Genomic DNA, 17,446 nt, shown 5'->3' with positions numbered 1-17,446 from the left:
CACACACACACACACACACACACACACACACACACACACACACACACTCTCTCTCTCTCTCTCTCTCTAAATGTGGATAAAATTTGTTGGACTGACAGTCCCTGCAAAATTCCTTTTCTAGCTACTTTAAATAGTTGAGGAGTAAGAGCAAGTGGTCATGCAGATAAGGGAGACATTAAAGGGTGAAATCTTGGCCTCCCGGAAGTCAATGGGAGTTTTGCCATTGACTTTGATGGAGCCAGGATTTCACACACAGCGTGTAGTTTTAGACCCAAATTGCTCCGCATGGCATGGTCAAAAAGCCATTTCATGATTATGGGGCAAAACGTTCTCTTGTGACAAGCCAGCGCAGCACAGGGCTGGGAGCCAGGAGCCCAAAATTCCGCCCCCAGCTCATTTTAGCCTGGTCTATATTAGGGACATTTTGAACAAAAAATCCCATTTTTTGCTAATACCAATTCATATCCATTAGTGGTAGCAACATAGGGAGCCCTACTGGAGATGTGCCCCCTGCTGCTGCCAGTGTTTTAAGTTCCATTTTGACTAGCCCTATTTTGAACCGGGTTAGACCACGCGGTGTTTAAAATGCTGGCGGGAGCCTGGGCGAGGTACATGCTCAGTGTTGCTTCCACCGGTGCAACAGAACTGGTGTTAGCAGCAGTCTTGGGTGATCTTGAGGAGAGTTGCGTCCCTTCTCCGTGCCTCAGTTTCCCCATCTGTAAAACGGTGCGGAAAACCATTTCGCTGCCTGGGAAAACCCTAGTGATCAAACAGTGTCTAACTCCTCGAGAGCTTGGGGTCCTTTTACTACCAAAGCACAAAGCATGATCATATTCTATTTGATGATGATGATGATTAGTTTGACCATTTAAAATCTCTTTCCTTGACCAAAATTAAACATACCCCTCCCCGCAAAACAGGACATTTGGGTTTCAATTTAAAAAGTTTCCATGAAAAGCAAACCCACGTTTTCAGCAGGGGAGAAATGAAAAACGAACCACAGCTTAGATCTTACGTAATCTTGTCCTCCACTTACCTCTGCTGCTCGTGGGCCTTCGTGTGCAGAGTGAGGGAGGCAACTGATGAGACCCTTCTCCCCACTCCGGTCCCTTACAAATAGGTGAGCAGCTGCCCTGGCTGGCTGGATCTCTCTCATCTTCAGTATAAACCTCTCCCCCTTATTATAGGAGCTGGTTGTGATGTCAGCAAGGCTTGGACCCACCTCTACTTTCCCCCGCCCCCCAGCCATTTCACTTCAGAAAATTGCCACTTATCTTTTTCTCGATTGCTTGTTCCTGTCACGTGCAACTTTACTATACACCACTTTAAACAAGAGAATGCAACTTGCCCCTCTCTGGGCAGGATCATCAGCTGGTATAAATGGGCCTAATTCTATTGACTTCAACAAGGCTACATTGATTTATACCAGCTGGGAACTGCCCCCTTCCCCTTCTTAAATTCTTTTCCTTTTCACTCAGGGTACATCTATACTACAGAGGCTATACCAGTGTAGCTATGCTGGCATCAGGGCCGGCTCCAGGCACCAGCCTGGCAAGCAGGTGCTTGGGGCGGCCACTCTGGAGAGGGGCGGCACGTCCAGCTATTCGGCGGACGGTCCCTCACTCCCGCTTGGAGCGAAGGACCTTCCACCGAATTGTCGCCGCAGATCGCAATCACGGCTTTTTTTTTTTCCTTTTTGACTGCTTGGGGCGGCCAAAACCCTGGAGCCGGCCCTGGCTGGCATAACGTCCTGGTTTGCAGAATGTCACAACGGGCCGTTCCAGCAATTTCAAAACCTTCTTCCCCAAACGTGTGTCAAGTCGGAAGAGGCGCCGACGCTCACTCACTCTGCTTTGCAAAGTTTCTGCATTCTGCAGCGAAACCACGGCTGGGTGGAAAACACCCCAACAGCTTCACTCCCCATGTTATTCTCAGAGCTGGACAGCCCCTGGGAGCCAGAGAGCGCGGCTACAGCCAGCAGTGGCAGGAGCTAAAGCCTTCAAACTAAAGCTTGTTATTTAAAGAAACCTACGGGATAAAGAGACATGGGCTAAAAAATTCACCAGTTCAGAGAGCTGGCACAGCGCTTGGGCATCACTTTAATCCTCAAAATAGGGCGGAAGTGGCCTTAGCACTAACGAGGCCACAAGAAGCAAAGCAAAGAACCTCCAGTGACCTCCGAGTAAGGAGGCAGAAGCACCATTGTGGACGGCCTTGCTATTAAACGATATGCTCCCACAAACCAATACCATTCGCCATGGCCTGCCGACCCCCAGGACAGTCGCCAGAGGGCCTGCATCACAATGAGTTGAGTCAGTCCAGGTCCCTCGTCCATGTTCTTCTTTCTCAAGGAGATGCACTTAATGAATACGAGTCTTTTAACAGGGCACTCGGGGGAACAGCAAGCTCTAGTGAGAGGCTCCCTAGGAAAGCAGCTGAGCTGCCCATAACCGGACGCTCCCACCACACCATGCCCAAGGCTTCCCCGGGAATGGCCCTGGAGGAATTCAGCAGCTAACTAGCTGCATAGAGATATTGCACAGCTGTAGAACCACAGAGGCGTGCTGCTCCATTAGCCACTGGGCGGGGGACAAGTCTAGTAGCCCATACACAGGGCTTACTGGGGCAAGTCCCGGGAGTTGACCCTGGATGTGAAGCTGCTGTCAGTGCTGCAGGGGGTCAGTGGTGTGGAGCACGAGGGATTCAGGAGGGACCCACCGCACAGAGGCGATGCCAAGTGGACCCGTTTTGGCTCTGGCCAGGGAGTGAGAGTTGCCCACCTCTGTGTGCCCTGCTCTTGCCAATCACAGGACAAGTTGATGTGACTGTCACCTGCAGGAAGGGGGTCAGCAGGACTGGCTTGGTGGCCTCCTTAGAGCTAGGGTAGGTAAGAATGCGCCCTCCAGAGCAAGAGATGGGAGAGTGCCTGCTCCTTCGGTCCTCCATGGCACCTTGCCAAAAGAGGGCTGTTAAGTCCCCCTGTTCGCTTCAATATTCAGCTGCCTCTTTGCTGAGAGAGCCCTAGGGTTGCTATTTTTTGTGATGGAGATGCCCGCCCAGCGGGAACTGGGCTGAGACCCAACACACTCATTCCGCACAGGGGCCACCAAACAGTGGTCTGACATGTAGCTGCTTTCTGTCCCCATGCAACCAGGCTGGGCTCGACCTGGGGGTGCTGGAAGCAAACAGCTTCCTAGCTCATGACCATCCACTTTGTACCCTGCTGGCCCCCACCACAGTGCCTCGTGCAATTCCCCCCCACCCCCCGTGCTGGTGCAACACAAGGCTTGTGCAGCCCTTTGCATAAGAACAGGATGGGAGGGGGAATGACCAGAGTGCTCAGTGCTCCAGCTTTTCGGGCTGCAGAACAGCCAACAGGAAGCCAGGCCAGGGCTTTAGGAAAGACAAGGCTGAGCCCAAAGCCAGCGGTCAGAACATTCAGCCAAGGAAGTGATCTTGTGATCATAGGTGTGTTATAATGCAAGGTAACATGGCCAGATTCTCAGCTGTTGTATGTCGGCATCGCTCCATTGACTTCCAACGGATCCGTGCAGAATTACAGCAGCTGTGGATATGGCCTTGTTCCGGCAGCAGCTTAGCGCTCTGCCTGTCCTTTTCCCCATGCAGCATTGTTGCATCACTGTTTGCGGAACCTGCCTCATACAAGACAGGATGGGTTCACTCCTCCTGCTTCCCCGAGTGTCCTCAGCCAGATCCGTGGCCTCCAGCTTCGATGAGGGCTCCGGAGAGGCCCCATTGTTTCTGAAGTCCTTTAGTGCTTAATCATAGCAAAGGCAGCTCACGCTCCTGCAGCCAGCGGTAGACTGAAAAGAACATGCCCTACTTCTCAATAGATCAGCCATGAGCTATCTGCTTGGCATCTGGGCTTCCAATACAGTACATTCCTCCTCGCTCAATTTTCTCCTGTTTGGCAGCAGAATGGTCTTTAAAAAACGAGAGATAATTATCGGAAGTAATCATCGGTCTATTGCTGTGCTCTCCCCCGCAACCACCTGCTTACCCCTCTGCAGCTCTTTATTAATTAATGGCCCCAAATATCATTTGGTTTCTCATGGCCATTGCACACGAAAAGGGTAATTTACTCTCCCTGGATCAGGTCATGAAATGTTAATGGGGCTTAACAGGAGTTTTCATAACCTCCCCTGCCCTCTCTCAGAGCGGCGGCATTCTAAGGGGCAGATTCCGGGCCATGCCTCTTGGGAAGAGCAGTCCAGGCAGGGGGAGCTGCAGGGGAGCTTTATGACCTCTTTGTACCTCCCAGATCCTAGGCTGCTCCAGAGGCGCACATGACCTCTGCAATAAGTTAGAGCAGCCCTCAGCCTTTAAGGCCTCCTTGCATGGCTGCCTGTTGGCGGTTCTGCAGCCCAGAAGAGACGGAGCACAGAGCACTCTGGTCATTCCCCCTTTCGCCGCGCCCCTAAGCTATGTCGCTCCTGCACTGGGAGAATTCCCCAACGTGCTGCAGTGGGGTGCAGAATCCGGCCTCAAGGGGCTGGCGCCATCAGTGGGTTGGCCCAGGGAATGGGACTTCACCTTATTTCGTACTGAATGCTGCAATGCCCTTTCAGGGCCTGATCCTGCAGTTTAATGTGATGAGGGACTTTTGCCGCGGACTTGGATGGGAGCAAACTCCAGTTCAGAAAGGCACCTTGAGCTTGTACAAAAGGCACAACACAAACAATTGGATTGCTCGGCCAGAGAACGCAGCTCACTGTTTCACGGCTAAGACGCAGAGACCGGAGAGGAATATTAGTGAAGTCACTGCAGTTTTAGCACCTGCTGCTTAGTGATTTTTAAAATATTACAAAACCAGGATTAAAAGGAATCAGACAGGTCTGAGATGCTCATTGGCCTTGTAGGACTCCATGCTCCCTAGACACTCTGCGTCGCTTCCCATCTCACCATGGAGGCATCAGACACGACTTTGTTTTTAGCTTTGTGCTAAACACCCATTGAAATCTGGCAGCTTCTTTCCAAGTTCCCTGATTCATTTTTGTTTCTGTCAGAGCCCTTCAAGGGGAAAGCCTGTTTCCTAGCTCTTCCCGACCCTCTCCAGGAAAAAAACAAACAACCCCCCCTTTAAAAAGGACAAGAAGAGCTTGTAATAAGGTATTTTGTCCAGAATGATTCCTGAGAGCTACTCATACAAGGTATGTCTACACTGTGATCGGGAGGTATGACTGCAGCATGTGTAGACCTACTTGAACTAGTTTTGATCTAGCTAACTTGAGCTAAAGGAATAACTCCTCTCCCTCCTAGCTATAGCAGGCTCCTATCCTGTATGGAGCAGCCATCAGAATGGGGACGTACTACACGCTCTGAACAATGTGTCAACAGCAGCATGTCCCTCTAATGCAGTGGTTCACGAAATGTTACAGGGGGTTCTCGGGAAAAAATTCCCTAATGGCGGATAGAGCTGTCCCTAGGGACCCTGGGCAGCACAGGGCCAGCAGCCCGGAGCCCCTGGACTTCCAAGAACTAAGCAGATCAAAGCAAGCAGATCTATCACACTGAGAAGAGTTAAACTTCAAGACTCCTTATACGAAATGGAAAGGGAGGTGGATAGTTTTTGCTGTTTTTAAAATGAAATAGGCAGCTAGTATTGTTTTTAAAATTATTATGAAGAGCAAGTTTCAGCTTTGTTGTAACGTGCGTTGTTTGCCTGGACTGCTCAAGACCTGAATGCTTGTGTAGGAAGAACTCTTTGAGTTGGCTTCTTAAATCCCTTCATGCTTTCACATCTGATACTCCTTGATGAAACATAGGAGCCTTGTCTTATAACAGGCTTATTCAAAGTGATACAAGCTATGAAAGTGAGATCTTGGAAGAGTGTTGCTGTTTTCATAATGTAATAAAAATACTATAACGATCAATAATAATTAATAATAAATAATGCGTAATAAGCATGTCATAAAAACAAATTTGATATTTCCAAGATCACTGCTTTTATAATTTATACTCAGGTAAAGGAGAAAATCCCTGGAAATATTCATTTTTAGGAGGGGGTTTGTGAGACTTGACATTTTAGTGAAAAGGGTCCACAGGTTGTTAAAGTTTGGGAACCACTGCTCTAATGGGACTGGGATGCAATATTATCTCAGACATGCTTTTTAATCCACATACAATTTCACTCTCATGAGGACATGACAAAAGACTAAATCAACAACTTGCACAACCATCTGGCTTGGGAAACTCATTCATTCCAGTGTAGCTCATGGGAAGGTGAGAATCTCAGCCAGATCTCTCCGATTGGGAGCAATCTGATAGCAAGGCTTGGATTTTTGGGTTAATTGGTAGCAGGATCTGTTGGCTCCAAGCGGCTTCCTTCACACAATAAAAGAGCATGTCCAGTCCAGGTGGCTCTTGGCTTGGAGAGACCGCAGATTAGTGTCTGTGCAATGAGAGCCGGCTGCCCACGGATCCGGGTGTCTAAAGCAGGTGACGTTATCTCCACTAGCTGTTGGAAACTCTTCCAGGTCATACCAAGGAGCTGGTGTCTCCTAGTTTCTGGAATAGCTGCAACAATGACAATTCATTAGCAGTGGTAGTAAACTCCAGTTGAACATAATGGTGACACTTGCTGTTCAGCACAACTGCGCCTGTATTTCCCTTAGAGGTTCAGCAAGGGCACCCACGGGCAGGCTTCTGGCTTCCCAGCTTGTTGTCTTTCTTGGATGGAGCCCCGCGTCTCTCCCGCTTCTGACAGAGGTATTCCCAGGCTGAACAGTTCCCTGCCTTCACTGTGCTATTCCCAGCAAAGGACAAACTGCTTAAGCAGACCTCCTTGCTTCCTCTTCAGACATTAGAACAGTGTATCTGCCCACAGGTAAGCTACCACACAGCTCTTGTGATGCAAGTGGATTTATCCTTAAGATGAAACCATTACAGAGAAAATGTATTAAAAACAATAAAGGAACCTACATACATGCTAAAAAGCTTCCCAGCGATCACCCCAACTCCGCCATGGGCTGTGGTAGCTAATTTGTCCTTCAAAACCCCATAAAAGGTCACCTCTATGGTCCTTCAAAAACCCTCTATGGTCACAAGTACATAACAGCCTCAGCTCAGAACTAGCCCATTCAGGTAAAGTTTAGTCCATCTGTTATACAGTTCAAGGGTCTTTGATCTGGAGTTTCCAGGAGCAAGTAACCAGTAGACAGGGGGTCTCGCTCCCCAGGGCATAGCTTCAAAAGGCTGGTTTCACAGGGGAGAATTTGCATTTCCCTCCTCCCAAGTACTTTCCAGGATAGTCACATCACAGAGATTGTCCCCAAAGCCCTTTGAAGTTCCTAATACTTTCAGAGATTTAATTGGTCAGGTTTCTAGAGAAGTTACGTACAATCCCACAATAATCCAGACACAACTGCATTTTGAATAAATGGACCACAAAGGTTTTAAACTTAATTCAATAATGTTTGTCCAGGATAGTGTCGGTCTCTCCCAGACTTGCCCCAGGACAGTGGTTGGCATTGTAACAAGGGATGACCAGTTGAAGTCCTGATGCTATTTGCTATTGAGTACAATCCGTCTCCTCAGCAACTCTGTATTCACAGCTTAAGACTTTTTTCTATACAGAAGATACAGTCCAGACCTCTAGTGAACAGATACACATTGCTGCCTATGAATTAGTGCTGATCAAAAATGTTCACACTGGTGAAATTTCAACAAAAATTGTGCCAATATTTTTCACAGTTTTTTGACCAATTCTAATATCAGTGAGAGTCTAGCGTTGAATGTGGACAAGACAAAAACGATGGTGGTATGCAAGGATCCTGGGAAAACACACAAGATTCCAGCGAGTGACACAGCTGTACGACATGTGAGAAATCACTGCTACACCTCTACCCCGATATAACACGACCCGATATAAAACGAATTCGGATATAACGCAGTAAAGCAGTGCTCCGGGGGGCCAGGGCTGCGCGCTCCGGTGGATCAAAGCAAGTTCGACATAACACGGTTTCACCTATAACGCGGTAAGATTTTTTGGCTCCCAAGGACAACGTTATATCGGGGTAGAGGTGTACTTAGGAAGCATCATTACAGAAGACGGAAGATCAGCTAACAGCAGAAGAGCAGGAGCAAAAGAGACGTTCTGGAAGAATTAACATCGGATGAGAAGGAACATCAAATCTGAAGACTTTTTTAAATCCCAACTCTTAAAAACTTGCACTTGGTCAGGTCTGTGTTAAATTATGGCTGTGAGACGCAGACATTCAAACAATTCAAGCGTAACTGAGGGCAGAAATTTAACTGCCTCTTTCGACCAGATTTTCCTCTCCCTTTCACCTGTGTAAATCGGGAGTGACTCATTTGAAATCAATTAAGTTACGTGAGATGTGAAGCCAGTGTGAGAGGAGAATGGGCCAAATTCTCAGCGGGTGTAAATCTGTGAAGCTTTGGAAATGTCAATAAAGATCTGTCGATTTACACCAGCTCAGAATTTGGTCCAGTATCCTTACTGGGATCTTCCGCCAGTACCTTGCAAAACCAAAGCCCTCTGACTCTGCATGAAACCCAACCCCAAAGCCTTGCTTACCTTGCTCAGCAGTGGAATATTTCCCAAAGCTCCCAGAAATCCAAAGACTACTGGGAAAAAATTCCTGGAGCAAAACAAAGATCATTGTTAATCAATGAGTGGAAGCTGGGGAAGGGAGTGGTCTGATTTAGGGTCAAGGAAGGACTTTCCCTAGGATCTATAACTGGGTAAAATAAACCCAGGTCTAAAAAGTTCCTGTGAGCTTTCACTAGCTGGGAAATATTGTCCACCCAGCTGATTGCCAGATTGTTGCCAGCACACAAACGGCCATGTGGATTTGGTACGGATTTGGGGCCTGGCAGGATCTCTTCTGGCTGACAGTGTTTGAAATCAATGCCTTGCAAACAACAGGGGAGTTGATCCTGTGACTTTTGTGTGGCTTTCTGGGGAGCTTTGGATGCTTGCTAAGGAATTCCTTAGGGGAATGAGAATGGGGTTTCCTAGATAGCCTCTTGTACCCACAATGCTCTACACCTATGGAGTTTTGCCAATTACCCTAGCAAAGCTATCGGCAAAGGCCAAAACTAAAGGCATGTAGCGAACAAGTCACCTGAAGAGGGTGATGAAGCCATAGATCTCTAGCAACATGCCCAGAAGAGGCTGTCTCAGGAGCACAATGAGAATGCCTCCCAGGAAGAAACTGGTGCCCTTTAGCTTTTCCTTCTGGAAGAAGAAGTTGAAAGTCCTTCTCAGTCCGATGATAATGGCCAAGCCAGAAAGGAACAGGAGCTAAGCGGAGGAAATGGAGTCGCACAGGACTTGTTAGAGGAGAGAAGGTCTACACATTCCCTTCATTCATTCCCGATCGGGCGCCAACTCTAGCTCCTCCTTCCCGTGTGATCAAAGAGAACCCTCGTCTATCCCATCTGCTGACACGGGCATCCCCCTCTCCCCTCACCTGGGCACCATCCATCACGCTAACGCAGCATCCTACTTGCCTGCTTTTGCAATCCATGTAACCGTTATAAAGGACAATGCATATAAGCCAATGTAATAATGCAGTAAGGAAACAGGCTTGCATTTCTTGCCTAAGTCCCAGGCAACAGAAATGCAGTAGATAAGAGAATGAAGGGCTAAATTCTGCTCTCAGTTATAACAATACCTAGGTCTTACACAGCACTTCTCATTAGTAGATATCAAAGGAGGTCAGTATCATTATCCCCACTGTAGTTATAGTTTCACTAGTAGAACCCCACTAGAAATGCACTGACTGGGGTAGAATTCTGATGCCAGCTGATTCCCTTGGTGTTAGAAGGAAACATCTCTGATATTTCATGAGAATGAAAATGTGTTCATGTTACAGGGCTCATCTATATGGAGAGTTATTCCAGAATAGCTATTCTGGATTAACTCTTCCTAATTAACGCCATGCGCGAATGCTCTTATCCCGGAGTAAGATGCCTTATTCTGAATCCACTCTGGAAATGGATTAAACTACTTTGGAATAAAAGCATCCACCCCTGGAGTTAATCAGGAATAGATAATCCACTTTAAATTTACACCCTATCTGAATCTGACTGAACTTCCATGTGTAGACAAGCCCTTTGTTCTTTTTATTTGTAAATTCAAGACAACTTTTAGAAGGACTTTAGTGCCTGGGAGGAGAGGTGCTGGGCTGACTTCCCTGGAGACTGAAATGCTCTATTTACCCCACACAAGTATGGGCTGCACCATACAAGGGTCCCCCACACTGTGTGTCTCAACCCTGATTGGGAAGGACTATCTCCAGTAGGGAGATAGTAGTTTAGTCTCCATGTGATTTGATTCTTGGCTTCTCTTTCGAGGTTGCCTACAAGGGGATCAGTTAGCACCAGTTGTGGTGAGATTAAGGATGGGGACACCATCACAGCTGGACTGAAATGCAGAAAATTTATTCCACACCAACCCGAGCAGGATTTGAACAGAGACTAGCCCCGTTTCTCTCATAATAGGAACCTGTACAGGGCCAAAGGGCTGGCACGTTCCACCATGGGAGCTGTGACTGGTTGCAGCGGGGTTGTCGTGTCTGGGCCCCTGTCCCAGTGCTATATTTTGCCCTCAGGAAGGGCAAGGAAGGGGGCCAAGGTTTTGAGGTACTCACGTTTCCAAAGGCCAGCAGCACTGAGTCAAAGTACAAGAGCACCCCAAAAAAGATGAAAAATAGGCCAAAGCCCACAAGACCGACGCCGATCTCTGCAACAGATGGAGGGTCAGCGATTAGGAGCGCAGCAGCCAGAGGACAACGTATTGCTACCAAGGAAGTGTTGGATGGTGCCAGCTTCGGTCACCAAATCCACTCCGTGGTTCCTCGTTGCATCGCCACCTCAGCAAGGAAGGTTAATTTGTGGGTTGCGTCAAATATTTAGAAACCCGTCAAGACAATTTCTATCTACGGTAGGTTTTTGAGAGCTCACCCATCACCCTGGCCTCAGAGCGCCTCTCTCCCTATATGTATCTAGGGAGAAAGAGACAGTCTGATGTTAAGCCAGCTGGAAAACAGGAAAACGATTTCCTGAAAACCTGTGAAGTGGTTTCCACGTGGCAGGGATCACCTCCTAATCTCCTCCTTCTTCAAAATGGAGCTGAGCCAAAGCTCTGGACTCATTAAGAGTCTTCCCATTGCCTTGAATGGGCTTTGGGTCAGGCCCAGGGCTCTCCAACTTATCTATCAGCCAAACAGCAGCCAAGGATGGGATGTCGTAGGGGTTTAGAGCAATGAGAAGCTGGTCTGAAAACCCAGGACACATCTGCAAACCTTATGTGTGTGTCAGGGCATGAGTTACTCACTTCATTTTCCTCTTCAGGGAGATTTGGCGCTCACTAACAGTGCTGAGAGAAGGGAAGGCAAGCGCTCAGCAAACCTCCCACACACCCAGCTCTGCCAATGGCCCTCACCCATAACCCCCCTCTGCTATTCCAGTCCTGAGCTCCCCACACACCCCACAGCTGTGCCAATGCCCCATAGCCCCCTCCCCCCCACTATTCCAGTCCTGAGCTCCCCACCGCCAGCGGCTCTCCATCCTGACCCACAGCCCACTGCTATGCCAGTCCTGGGCTCCCCCACTCCAACCTCAAGAACTGCCAGCTCACCCTTGATCTACTTCCCCCTGCCTTGGCGTTGTAGACCCAGATCTCATCTGAGCAGACGCTGCCAGTTGTGGTGAGTTATGAGTTCTGCAGAGCTGTGAAATGCACGTTTCCCTCTTCTGTGGAATGGTGTTTCTGTGGTGTTGACAAACACCCATCAGGGTTTGCAGGGACAGTACCAGACTCAGGGCCCTTGGGGCAGGGGCAGGGGCAGGACAGTAGTTCACTCTGCCTCTGACACTCCCTGATCTGCTGTGACTGGTGCCACAGAGCAACCTCCAGCTCCAGCCCAGACTTGGCTCTGAGCTCCAGCAGTCACAGCATCGCACACCGGACGGAGCAGATAAGCCCCAGGCTCTGAGACAGGCTGTTCCCCGGGTTCACGGAGTATCACTGACGAGTTAACAACCAACCCCCCTGAGGCTGCGTCCCTTACTCACTCTGAAACTCCGTGAGAGACACCATCTTCCCTGGCATAAGCCTGGCGTGAAACAAGGTGTGTGTGGAGCGGGGTGTGGTGGGGGGTGGACCCACAGCTTCCACGAGCTCCCAACCAGTGACCCTTGGAAAGGTCTTTAATCCCTACCTCGTCATCCCGCAAATCATTAACTCCACAGCAGCGGCAATAACCTTAAAAGGCACAGCTGCTAATGTGGTGCTCATCACCGCTAGGTTCCCTCTCTGAAACCAGCACAGGCCTGTAGTCCCTTACCTGGAGCTTCTTCTGCATAAAGTACCCCTGGGGATTCTGCCATCGCTGTTACCTGGGAGAGCAGAGTTCTGTATTGCCCCTCTCTGTTGTTCCTACTGCCCAGAGATCTCTATGAATGGCCCATTCCTGCCTATCAAGGGCCTGATTCAAATCTGACCTACACCATTGTAAATGAGGATGAAAGAAGAGAATTCACAAGGCCGGAGTCTCCCTTGCTTTGTATTGTTATTAGCACCTAGGAGCCCCAGTCATGGAGTAGGACCCCACTATGCTAGGCGCTGTACAAACCGAACAAAAAGACAGCCCCTGCCCCAGAGAGCTGACACTCACCTGTCCCGCCCTGGCTCGATGAAAGCTTGCAACATGCTTTGATCACCTGAAGTGCTGAGCAGTGCCACCCAGCTTGGTCTTTGTTTCTTAATAGTTGCTGGTCCGTGAACGTTTAGAAATAGTGTCCAATGGGGCTTCTCCGGGACCGTGCTTGGGCTTCTGAGCCACATAAGCTTTGCTGCCTCTAATTCTCCCGCTCAGTCGTGCGGCTAATTTCTTCTCCACCGGAAAACTACCCCATGGCCAAGCCCTGATCTGCTACCTATCCAAGGAGCAGCAACGTCTACCACATGCACACATCCCGCTGGGTTAAACCTTCCCCCTTGCCTCAGCCGTGGCAGGATTCTCTTTTCTACTGCACAGCCTTGCTCCAGAACAGAGCGCGCTCATTCCACATGCAACCCCCGTTTGAATGGCAAGTGGAGAATCTTTATTGTGCAAGGCTAAGTACACAGCCCGGCACATCCGTTGCATCTGTCTGATACAGGGAGCGTGCTCCTACGAGCATTACACCTGATTCACCAGACATGGGCTCCAGCCATCACATGTAGGAGGGATAGTTTGTGAGAAATTAATTATTCATCAGCAATTGGTCTCTTTTCCTGTCTGCAAAACATTCGCAAGGAGGTTGGGAAATGCTCAGACGCATTCGCTGTTCACAATTGTCCCTCCATAGGTCTATTTCTGCCCCATGTCCTCACACTGAGCAGTCCCGTCCCACCCCACTGCTTTCTGGAGTTGGGTTGTACCCTCAGAGCATCCCGATGAGCATGGATTTGCTCCCCACTGAGCCTATAGTTAGCACTTACCCTTCAAGAATCCCCATTAAGCCATGGATTGCATACTCACTTTTTCATTACCAAGCCTCTCGTGGGCTGCGGAGTTGGAAGTCCCCTGCTTGAGTTTCCCTCGTTGGAAATGATGCTGGAGCCAAGGGACTTGTGGGAGTCACTCTGGAGTTTCCACAGAGGATGGTGGGAGTTTGGCCTCTCCTCCCACAGTTCCCTCGGGTGCCCATCTGGATTCCCACAAGGTCCTTCAAAATCACTCAGACGGCATTGCTACTGAGCTGTGTACATGGAACTCTAGGATTGCTATCCCAGAGGGCAGTGCAGCTGAGTGGGTGTAGAACACTGTGATACAGTCTTCAATTACATGGTCACATACTATTTTTTCCATAGGGCCCCTCTTTGGAGATTTTGGAGAATTTAAGCTGCCAAACTCCAACATATCTCTATCTCCACTGAGCATGTGTGAACTGAGATTTTCAGAGGCTCATAACCTGGCCAAATTTGGGTGAATTTTTACATGGATGGTAAAAGACGCATCCCCTGCTCCAGGGCGACCCGCACCCCAAATTTCAACTCCTTCGTTGAAAGTATGGTAGTACTAGAGCTACTCAATGAAAGCAGGTACGATTTTTTTTTTAAAAACATTGGCAAAGCAATGTATTCCCCCCTAGCCTCATTCCTTGAAATGGCCAAACTATTTAAGCTGAAACTTTAAAAAAAAAAAAATCAGCTTGGGGTAGACAGTCATCATGAAAAATTTCAGCCTGAATAGTTAGATCGGCAAAGCTATAAGCAACTCAAACAAGGTCTTACAACAGAAATTATGATCCGTTCCAATGATAATAAAGGACCCACAACTCAAGTTAACATCAACGGAAGCTGCAGCACCTCTGAAAATTGGTCCCCTAAATATGTCCAAGCATGTCCGTCCCCTAGCTCTAGTCGCAAGAAGGACAAGCTCAACAAATGATCTATTTACAAACCAGCAATTTTTATTTTATACAAACTTGCAAGGTACAAATGCATTTTTTCCCTTGTGTGAGATTGGATCTTTTAAGTAGCTACATCTAAAACAAATGCTGTTGGGAAAAATACAAAGCAAACTACCACTGATTTAATTACTGGGAAGATTGGGGTGAAGAATTCAAGCTGCTGAAACGCGACAGCCATTTGACCATGGTCTCTTCGATCTAATGTTATAGTAGTTGTCATCTAAGGTCACTTTTATACAGAAAGAAAGACAGCAACATCACATTGTTTCTTGGATAATTTTATTTGTCTAACACTAGCAAAAATCTAATTTTTGCCACTCCTCCCACCCCCCCAAAAAATAATGTGCATAAATAGATTTTTTTTTTTTGTAGTTTTTTTTTTTTTTTTTTTTTTACAAGAGTCGCTGGTATATGAAGGTGTTATGAAAAATAACCAAAATAAAATTAAAATAATTAAAAACCACAGTTCCACAATACTGTAATATTGTGATCCTCAGCCACGCCACTGAGAGCTCACAGCTTGTAACTTTGGAAACTCTTAAAGTGACAGTAGCAGGGATTGGTCACAGACACTACGTTGTTATTCGCATAGTGGGGAGGTTTCCTCGCTGTCCCCTCTACATCTACTAGGTCGTGCCTTAATGCCAGGAAGGTTCTTTTTAGGAGCTCCCTGTGTCCTTCGTGGGAATCCCTAGGCCTTTCAAGGGTGCTTACCAGTGGGGTTGCCTTGCTCCCCCACCCCTTCCCTTAAATGTACCCTCCCCTAGGAACTGTGTTGTCGGAGCTGAGATGCAGGAGAGCCCTGTTCATGATGGGAGACTGGACTGACTGGAGAGTCAAGGGGGAGCCCATTGCGGGGCTGACACTCTGGTGGGAACTCCAAGTTGTCTCTTGGTTCCATCCATGATGCAAAGGCCACTAATGTCAGTGAGTGTCTTTCCATTGATGTTGGTGGGTTTTCAATTGGGCCGCTAGAAACAATCCTCCTGACCGTCCAACCTCTCTCCTGCCTCTGCTCAGCTCCTGCACCCCAGTTTGGTCCTGGGGGTTCTCCTAGCTTGGCTGCATTTTTCGCAGTTCAGCCACCCCCTTTTACATCTGGGGGCACATTCACAGCAAAGAAAGGCACATCCACCATGCAGAGACCATCCTCCCTGGGCTTATGCCCTGGCGTATACACTTCGGGTGTATTGGTGAGGTTAGCAGCTGGGCTACTGATAGGCAGCCCTCTGCACTAGTCACACCATCACAGAGAAACCATTCACAAAAACAAAAGGGAGGTAAAAATGTAACATTGAAACTCAAGATTAAAAATCCCACATACAGTCACAAGGATCCATGACTGACAGCTGCGTACCAGCAAGACATCCTCTGCAATCCCCAATACGGTACAGTCCTATATGTCTTCATATACTGTGCCTAGACGACCAGCTTTTCAGCATATGCAAATCAGCCTCGCTCTAATGACTTCAGAACGATCCCAATTTACACCAGCTGAGGACCTGGTCATATACAGAGTGCTACCTATTCAGTAACAGGGAAATAAATGCATCATTTCTCAAAACTTACAGTTTTTATATTTTATTTTAAATAAATTTGCTTTTAATAAAAGCAGAAAATATATATATGTATATTTAAATAGGTCTTTTTTTTTTTTTCTGATGAACTGGCAAAGAATCTCCTTTTATAACTCTCTGGCGGGGCTGATGCCAAGAGCCCAGCAGAAAGAGAAAGAGAGAGAGAGAGAAAGTTAGCACAAAACAGTACCACCCGGAAAAGGAGAGAAAAACAAATATATATATATATTATATAAATGTATAATTTCCATAAAACATATATTAAGGCATGTATAGCAAAATAAAGGGCCAGCTTTATGAGCGAACAGGGGCTGTTTGGGATTCCATTATGGGAGCAGGGCTATTTTATCCCCCAGGGATGTTATATGTATTGCTAAAAGAAAGGAAGAAAGATTGATTCATAGATCTGATTCTGGGGAAAGTTCTGTCTCCTGGGATGTTTTGTGTATTGCCAAAATTAAAAGTAGACAGATAATCTAGGGAGATGCTAGATAGATCCATTAGGCAGAGAGGTTCTGTTTCCTTGGATTTTATGTGTATTGCCAAACTAGAAAGAAAAATTGATTCACAGGCTACAGCAGGCAGGCAGCCAGCTAGCTCCCATTTCACTCAACTGGTGGCATGGCTGGGAAGAAGCAGAAATCTTGTTAGGTGCTGAGCATTTGCACCGTCTCTATATTTCAGCTGGAGATGTGAGTTCTCAGATGCAATCAGGATCAGGCCAATGGAGAAAGAAAGCTAAAAAATAGATTGAGCTTGATTGCGCATCTCCATTGCGTTGCCTTTTTCAGAACTATCATCTGGAGTTTCAAGTGCTGGGACAAAACAGTTCTTCCTCCATGTAGTGAATTGACAGAGCCCCAGTCTCTAGTATAAGGTACAGAGCTTGATTGTCCACTCCTACACTCTGCTCTGAATTTATTTTGTCTTCATTTGAGTTAATCCTGATTTGCACCAGTGGAGGTAAGAGCAGTGTAGTAAAGGTGCAGAAGTCCAATACTGTCTGATGTTAGAACAGGGCATCTAACTGTACTGGAAAGTCCATAGGAAGAGGGGTTCTTGACAGAGGAGCTCAGATAATATTCACAGCAACACTGGGAAAGCTCGACACTTGAGGCTTTCCTATTTCAGGTCAGTTTCGTTACACCAGATCATTTTGCATGCAGCCAGCAACATTTCACAACTTTGCACTTGAAAAAGTAGATTTTGGAATGAAAAAGCAAGCCCATATTCAACCCAGATTGGTCTTAATTTTGAGCGTAGGCTTCAATTCCAGATTTGGGAATTTTAAAATTCCATTCTAGCAAAAAAATTAAATAGATTTTCAGGTTTCAATACAAAACCTGTCAATTTCACTGAGAATTCAAGGAAAATAATATTGCTGGGATTCCCCTCCCCCCCCCCAAAAAAGGGGGTCT

General features: G+C 47.4%; 1 protein-coding gene across 1 annotated transcript; it reads right to left on the bottom strand.

Moving 5' to 3' along the window:
• Nucleotides 1-6,455: 6,455 nt before the first annotated feature.
• LOC113407175 (vesicle transport protein GOT1A-like) lies at nt 6,456-12,133 on the bottom strand. Its single transcript, XM_026655304.1, has 5 exons — nt 12,067-12,133; nt 10,641-10,732; nt 9,111-9,289; nt 8,561-8,624; nt 6,456-6,537 (listed from the first exon to the last, which is right to left on the bottom strand). The coding sequence occupies exons 1-5, from the start codon at nt 12,101-12,103 to the stop codon at nt 6,499-6,501; spliced, it is 411 nt and encodes a 136-aa protein (XP_026511089.1). The 5' UTR covers nt 12,104-12,133; the 3' UTR covers nt 6,456-6,498.
• Nucleotides 12,134-17,446: the final 5,313 nt, after the last annotated feature.

The sequence above is a fragment of the Terrapene carolina genome, unplaced genomic scaffold, assembly GCF_002925995.2.
Source record: "Terrapene carolina triunguis isolate 2854851 unplaced genomic scaffold, T_m_triunguis-2.0 Scaffold199, whole genome shotgun sequence".
Taxonomy (NCBI): Eukaryota; Metazoa; Chordata; order Testudines; family Emydidae; genus Terrapene; species Terrapene triunguis.
This window is presented reverse-complemented; position numbering and strand designations above follow the sequence as displayed.

What these genes read in the sequence shown, in the direction of transcription:
- LOC113407175 (XM_026655304.1), bottom strand. Translation starts at nt 12,103, where the DNA reads ATGCCAGGGAAGATGGTGTCTCTCACGGAGTTTCAGA. An exon ending in GTCTCTCACGGAGTTTCAGA is followed by an intron (nt 10,733 to 12,066) that starts GTGAGTAAGGGA and finishes CATCTGTTGCAG; the next exon opens with AGATCGGCGTCGGTCTTGTG. An exon ending in GGCTTCATCACCCTCTTCAG is followed by an intron (nt 8,625 to 9,110) that starts GTGACTTGTTCG and finishes GTTTTGCTCCAG; the next exon opens with GAATTTTTTCCCAGTAGTCT.